Here is a 6802-nt window from a genome sequence, read left to right as displayed (position 1 = left end):
TTTTTTGATTTATTGTAGAGATGAGGTCTCACCAAGTTGCCCAGGCGGGTCTCGAACCCACGGGCTCAGGCAATTCACTCACCTCAGCCTCCCAAGGCGTGGGATTACAGTCTGAGCCACCAAGCCTGGCTAGCATGCTTATTTCTTAAGGCAAATATTATTACTAAAAATAGAGACTAAAATGGGCCTTCACCTTGAAAGAGATCAAACAATTCCATTGATAACACTAAAAATTTGCTTAGCAAAGCTAATTTTAACAGAAAATACAAAATTCCATGTCAGGTTGTCAGGCCCAAATTATCACACATTCTAAATGGGTACAGTCAGAATGTTTGAGGTTTATCTAAACTCTCACATTCAGGAAGCAAAGGGTAAACATCTAGAAGGAAAGTTTTAAGAACCAACTTCTTGCTTCCCTCAGCATATTAAAAAAGAGCAATAAATCTAAAGATCTCAGCTTCAAGATGTCAATACCCAGGTTTTCATTGTTGTTTAGAAGGATATAGGGAAGGATTAAGTAAGAAATAAAGGAGCTTAGAAATCACTAATAAACTGTGCTCTAACATGGATTCTTCGATATTAAAGAAAGCTCACTGAGGACACTGTTCTGAGCTGCCCAAGAAATGAGTCTGGAAAATTACAGCTATTTCCTTTCATTCCCTCACAATTTAGAATTTTGAGTTATAAACACTGGAACTGAACACAAAGTAAACAAAATAAAATTTCAACTTTTTTGGAAATTTTACTTGTATTTGACTAACATTTTCGTTACAGCATTAAACTGAAAGCTTCATAACTAACTGTAATACAGCACCTTGCTCTAAGTAGATGATGCCTCCTGACCAGGTCGTGTTGTGGTATTTTTTGCATTGTAGTGTCATTGTGCCAGGGGAAGGTTCTCTTTTAGAAAGTCCCCAGCAGGTCAGAAGGATTCACACCACACAAACAGAAGAGTTGTGAGTACATGAGGACAGTTTGAATGCTCCAGAAAAGTTTTTTGACAATCAATGCCCAGGAAGTTGAGTAAAAATTCATCTTAAACCTGCAATGGCTCCATTTGTAATATGCATTATCAGTGTCCATACCAGCTAATAGGTGTTTCCAAGTTTACCTTTGTGTCTACTGAAAACAGCCAATTTAAGAAGCACCCCTACCAGCCAATGGCTACTTTTTCCTGAACACTTCCTGCCCACAGACTGTAGACAGCTCACCCCTACCCCTGCTTGAATGCCTTTCTCTAGGAGGCACCAGTGTAGACCTCTGTCAATCCACTTACCACCAAACCTTTGTTCCTCCTCCATATCTAACCTGTGTTCCCACCAATGCTACCAGGGAAAGAGCCTCTGGCCTCTCAATAGACCCCATGTGGAAGCTGCCAGTATTCTTGCCTTTGGAGGTGGCGTCTTCTCTCACTATGACCCTGACAAGTGTAGCTGGGTTTCTAGCTGAGCCAGGGCACATGTTCCCAGAGTAAATATGTGAAAAGGGAGGTCATGACCAGCCCTGCTGACTCCAGATTCTGCTTTCCTTCCCTAAGCTGCTCCAGCATCTGACCCCACCCCACCTATGATCCCCCACCCCCAGGCTCTGAGACGCATTCTCACCTGAGGTGCAAGCTCTAGGTCTAACCATCAGCTCCCCTCTGCTAAAAATTTGACCTTGACTTTGTATTTCAATTAGCTAAGGAGAATTTCACCTGTTTTCTGAAGCACTGTTGCTTATCCACAAATTTTGGTAACCTATCTGTTGCTCCTGATGCCTGAGTGGCTGCCCTGGCCAGGGCCTTATTCCCCCCAATGCCCCTCCTCTCTCCAACCTCTTCTCTGTTGCCCTCAAGCTCATGATGCAAAGGCTGGAGTCCTCCTGTCTGTGACTTTAGCCCAGTGCCTGGGGCCTTGCCATCTACTAACAGGTTCTTTTGAGACTGCCAACTTGAGTATCTCAATAAAGTCTCTTCCTAGATGTCCCTATCGGGGCAGTTGCCCTATCAAGTGGGAAATCCCCCTAACTCAGGTAAGAGCTTCTGAACAACAAGGGCTTGCCTCAGTGCTTTTCCGAGGCCTAGGTTCTTCTGTCTGCTACCCTGGAGTCTCAAGACCTGGAGGGTGTCATCCCATTGAAATTAACCAAGAACTTAACAGTTTGATCCTCAGGCTTGCCCACACAGCCCTGCTTAACCCAATTAACATAAAACAAAAATAAGGTGAGCTACATTTGGAGTACTATTCAATCCAAATAGTATTTATATGATAATTCTTGACAAAAACACATTATAATCACCAAACAACAAATAAATTATTTCAGATCCATCCCATTCTCTCTACTCCCATTGCCACTGATTCATTCAACTCTTGACTGGATTCTGCAGCAGCCTCTTGGTTGTATCTCTGTTTCCTCTCTCAGCCTTTCCACCCACTTCCAATGTGTCTTTCTGGCTTTTCTTCCTAAAATACAAGCTGGTCCATGCCACTCTCTGGCTTAAAGATTTCTCAGTGGCTCTCCATGCTGTTCTTGAGTGCCTGCACATTGCCTCTCCTCTGCCCTAGTCACTTGACCCGCTCTAGCCCCCATCGGCCACTTGTCCTTGCTGGACAAGCAGCGTGCTCAATGTAGTCTACATCTTGGTGCCAACTCTGCTCCCCTTTTTGGTGACCAAACCTGTCCATCCCTGAAGGTTCAGTTCCCAACCCAATCCTCTTCTCCAGGATCTTTTTCCTGGCCTGCTCCCTGAGCAAATCTGGGTTAGGTTGCATGTCTTGTGCCAAACTCGCACAGCATTCCAGGCTTCCTATAGCACCACACTTATGTTTCATTTTACTTCTCTCTTGACATACTTTTCTCCTTGTCTTTCTATCCTCAGAGCCCTGGCCAATTCTGGACAGATGGCCACTCCCACAGATCACCGAAGCTCCCTCCCTCTCTGACAGAAAGCCTTCCTCATGGTGGGCTCTCAGGCTCCATCTGTCACATTGCTTCCATACATCTCAGACCCTAAGGCTCAGCCAAAAAGGTATTTGGAAGCTGAGAACTGAGGTCTGGACTTTCTTAAAGCAAAGACATATCCAAATCAGATTATTTTTATAGAAAATCTTAGCTCTCCAGTTTAAATATAATAATGTATTTTGAACAAGGAAATTGCCCAGAGGAAAGTGACTAAAATCTAATGTGTTGATAGAAACAAAATAAATCATTTCCATTTGTGTATATCAAAACATCCTCAGTTTACGCAACATGTAAAGTGTTTATACTTGCTTGGCCTATACCTCTAAAACTTACTCTCAATAATATACAATGTATAGTAAATGCATTTTAGAATAATGGGACATATGAGAAACAGAAGATAAGCTTGGAGCCAAAGGGCAGATGGTTCTGAAGTCACTGCTGAGGGTTACCCTTTCACAGGGCAGAGGATAGGGCAGCACTGTTCCTTTGCCTAGAGGTTCAAGAGCCTGCCTTGTCATTAGAATTACCTAATTGCTGTTAGTAATGTGGAAAATTGTATGTTCCCATCACTGGCATGTGGACTATGAGATGGGGCAAACTTGCTTCTTTGGAATGAATATCCTTTTATCAATGTAAGTGAAAATCATCCTTTAGGGAGACTTCTCTCCATATTTCTACTTTGTGTTCCAAGTGTAGATCCATAGCTACTACCTCTTTCCTACTCTCACCACTAGATGAAGCATGAGCAAACGGGGAAAATGTAGATGAAGCTTCATTTGATGATTAACGTCTCAGGAACTCTGTCTTCAGAGGGTTGTTCTATTCCAGACTGTGTTCTCCCAGTATCCCAAGAAGTCCCTTTAGAGGCATCAGAAAGGATCTTTTTCTGAGCAGCAAGACAGAGAAAATAATAGCTATCCCATTAAACTTGCAAAAAGAACTCTGGTAGCAAGAATTGTTCTTGTTCTGTAACAAAATCTTTTCTCCTTCTCTAAGGACAGATTTGACCTTGGGTTAACTTTCTGTCTCTGTTCCCCTAGAAACCAATAAAGGTGGAATGTTAGCTGTGTTGCTAAACAACAAAGCATATGGTCAAAATGATCTGATTGGTAAATAGCATAAATGCCTGGTAGGAGGCCATATTCTAGGCTTATCTGAGTGTGGTGATTTTTTTGACTTAACATGACCCTTGCAGGGACAGTGGAAGCCATATTATGGTGCACTTATAAGAGATACTGGCTCCTGTGGGGCATCTATGCCAAGACAGACTCACAGCCACCGATGTGGGTCTTGTTTCCTTGTACCTCAGCTTTCACTTGAGGATTCAGAGACTAGCCCCTGGAACTCTTGCAAATACTCCACTGAAGAGAAATGCTTGACACTGACCGGCTGGCAAGCTGTGTTTCTTGCCCACAAACGTCTAAGTGAATCGATCTAAGTGTGGCTTATGGTATGAACTTGTAAGTCTGCAGGCTTGGGTGAAAACCTGTAGTGGATGTGGCACAACTAACCCATATATAATGTATTGGGTTTTCTGCAAAGCGTTTTCCTAAATACATAGGCTAGAGTGCTAAACAAAATGAAAAACTTTATTCTACCTTCAGAATAAGTATTAAGTGATAAAATACAAAGAGAAAACACCTTATATTCAGGCAACTACACTCTGACTGCAACCATGCAAAAATGATAAATAAACATGGTTAAGGTTTAGGAGGAAATATGGAAATATTCATATTACTATTTCGTTACATGAGGAATGGGATTTAGGGTGATGTGAAGACCCTTTGGCTGTATCATACCCAGCTTAATCCAATGTTGCTTTCTCCCTAAGTCTTACAAAGCATATGGTCATCCTCTTCACACAGCAATAAAAAATAATGAAGGACAGTAATCATAGCAGGAGAAGGTGGTTGAGATTAAACAACAAAATGAAAAGACATGTTTGGAGGCTGGGAGTTGAGTGAGGGATATCTTAACGTGTTGGCTATGACACTCTTCTGGCACTAAGAGTCCTTCTTATAGGGTAAGTCTCACTGTGATAATGTCATTAGATAAAAGACAGAGGCTGCCTGCAGCCTACAATATTTTGTATGGAGACTGGTGTGTTTGGTTTTAAAAACGGTACCTACAAATATGATTTTTAAAGAAAAAGGAAGCAGATACCCCATTTCTGTGATTTTCCTATAATTTCAGTACTTTGCTTTCTGCAAGTGGAATGTTCTATTTTTAATCTTGAACATATACTCGCCCTTGTTAGACCCCAATATTATATCTCTAACCCAAAAAGTGGAAATCATGTCCTTTCACAAGTGGAATTAGACCAAGAAAGCCTGTCTTTAAGTCTTTAAAAGCCTGTTTCTAATCTTGAAACCCTTAGTGGTTTAAGTCCTGATTATCTCTGCATTAACTTCCCTCCCGAGGTATTACTCAGCAGCAGGGTGTAGGTAGCTATTCCCAATTAAGCATCCTCAAGTTTGATCTCAAGACACTGTCATGTTTCTGTAGGGAGAGTAGACCTGAGACCTGATCCCAGAAACATTTTTAAATGCCAACAATAATAGCAGATACCTGGAAACTTGTTCACTTGACCGGAGAATATGTCATTGTCGTGAAATGAAACTCCATGCCAGTAGATGTCACAAGGCAAGCGCCGGCCAAATGGGAACTAGAAGAGAAAAAAATGTGATTAATAATAAGAATACAAGGAACATCGACCACAGAGTGTTCATTATGTACAAATTTCTGGTACCCTGGTGTACATAACATGATTTAATCCACATAATAAGCACATGAGGCAGGTGATGTTCTTATCCATTTTTTAGATAAAGAAACAGATTGAGACAGGTTTAATAACGTGCTTAGAGTGGCAGAGTTCTGATTACATGTGGCAGATACTATACCACTGTCTTTACAGGTGCCATTTCAGTTTAATCCTCATAACTACCCTATAAAAGATTATTCTCATTATACTGACTCAAAGCTTGGGACTGAGAGAGTTAATTTAACATGCCCCACTTCACACAGAGCTGGTAATAGGAGGAATCAGGATTTGAACCCAGGTCTGTCCAGATTCCAAGCCCATTCATCCCTTTCTCTGAATGTCCTCAAAAAATAAGCTTTCAGAGTCCCTTCCCCCCTCTCTCCCCATCTCTCCCTTTCCCTTCCTCTCCCTCTCCCTTTCTCTACCCATCCTCCCACCTGCCACCACATACACAGAAGCTTCATGAAGACAGGATATTTCTCAGTACCTGAAACAGTTCCTGGAGCTCAAAAAAAGACTTTTGAATTAATAAATGAACAAGCCGGGAGTGGTCATCTGACTCAAGATGAGGTAACCAGATTTTCTCTTCCAGGAATTTGAAAATCAGAGATGCCAAGCAGCCTCTGCTGGCCGTTGAACTAGGAATGATAAAAAGCCAGAGTAGGCAACTGTGCTTGGCTATATGCAGAGAGGGCAGAGGCAGCCAGTCTGCTGAGGGAGAAGAAAGGAACAGGTATGGGAAGAAAATCAGAGATCAGACCATGGAGCCCTGGAGACACAGGCCGAGTGGTGTTGAACTCACATGAGCTCAGAAGGTAGCCTCTTTCTCATCCTCACAATACCTTTCTGTCTTCTAAAATCCTCTCTGGCATAAGCTATAGGGTTTCAATTAATTGCAGCCAGAGAATCCTTCATTGAGATGAAAGGGTCTGTTATTTCCACTGTATCATGCTATATCTCAAAGTTATCAACAAGTTCTGCATTTACAGAATTTTTTAAATCTGTAACTTGGATAGCCTTGTTAAGTGAAAAAAGTGAGGACATGTTAGTTCATATTTAGAACTTGCTTGTTAAAAGGACAAATGAAGAGAAATGCTG

At 41.8% G+C, this 6802-nt stretch overlaps 1 protein-coding gene across 1 annotated transcript in view; it reads right to left on the bottom strand.

Moving 5' to 3' along the window:
- The window catches only part of TTLL11 (tubulin tyrosine ligase like 11), a 269699-nt gene that overhangs the window by 188108 nt on the left and 74789 nt on the right, over window positions 1-6802 (bottom strand). The window contains exon 5 of the mRNA XM_021711721.1: window positions 5512-5608. Within this exon, the coding sequence (XP_021567396.1) occupies window positions 5512-5608 (97 nt within the window). The remainder of the gene's footprint in view (window positions 1-5511; window positions 5609-6802) is intronic.

The sequence above is a fragment of the Carlito syrichta genome, unplaced genomic scaffold, assembly GCF_000164805.1.
Source record: "Carlito syrichta isolate Samal-C Ts95f unplaced genomic scaffold, Tarsius_syrichta-2.0.1 Scaffold302529, whole genome shotgun sequence".
NCBI classification, from domain to species: Eukaryota; Metazoa; Chordata; class Mammalia; order Primates; family Tarsiidae; genus Carlito; species Carlito syrichta.
The sequence above is the reverse complement of the archived record's forward strand: the minus strand, read 5'-3'. Positions and strand labels throughout refer to the sequence as shown.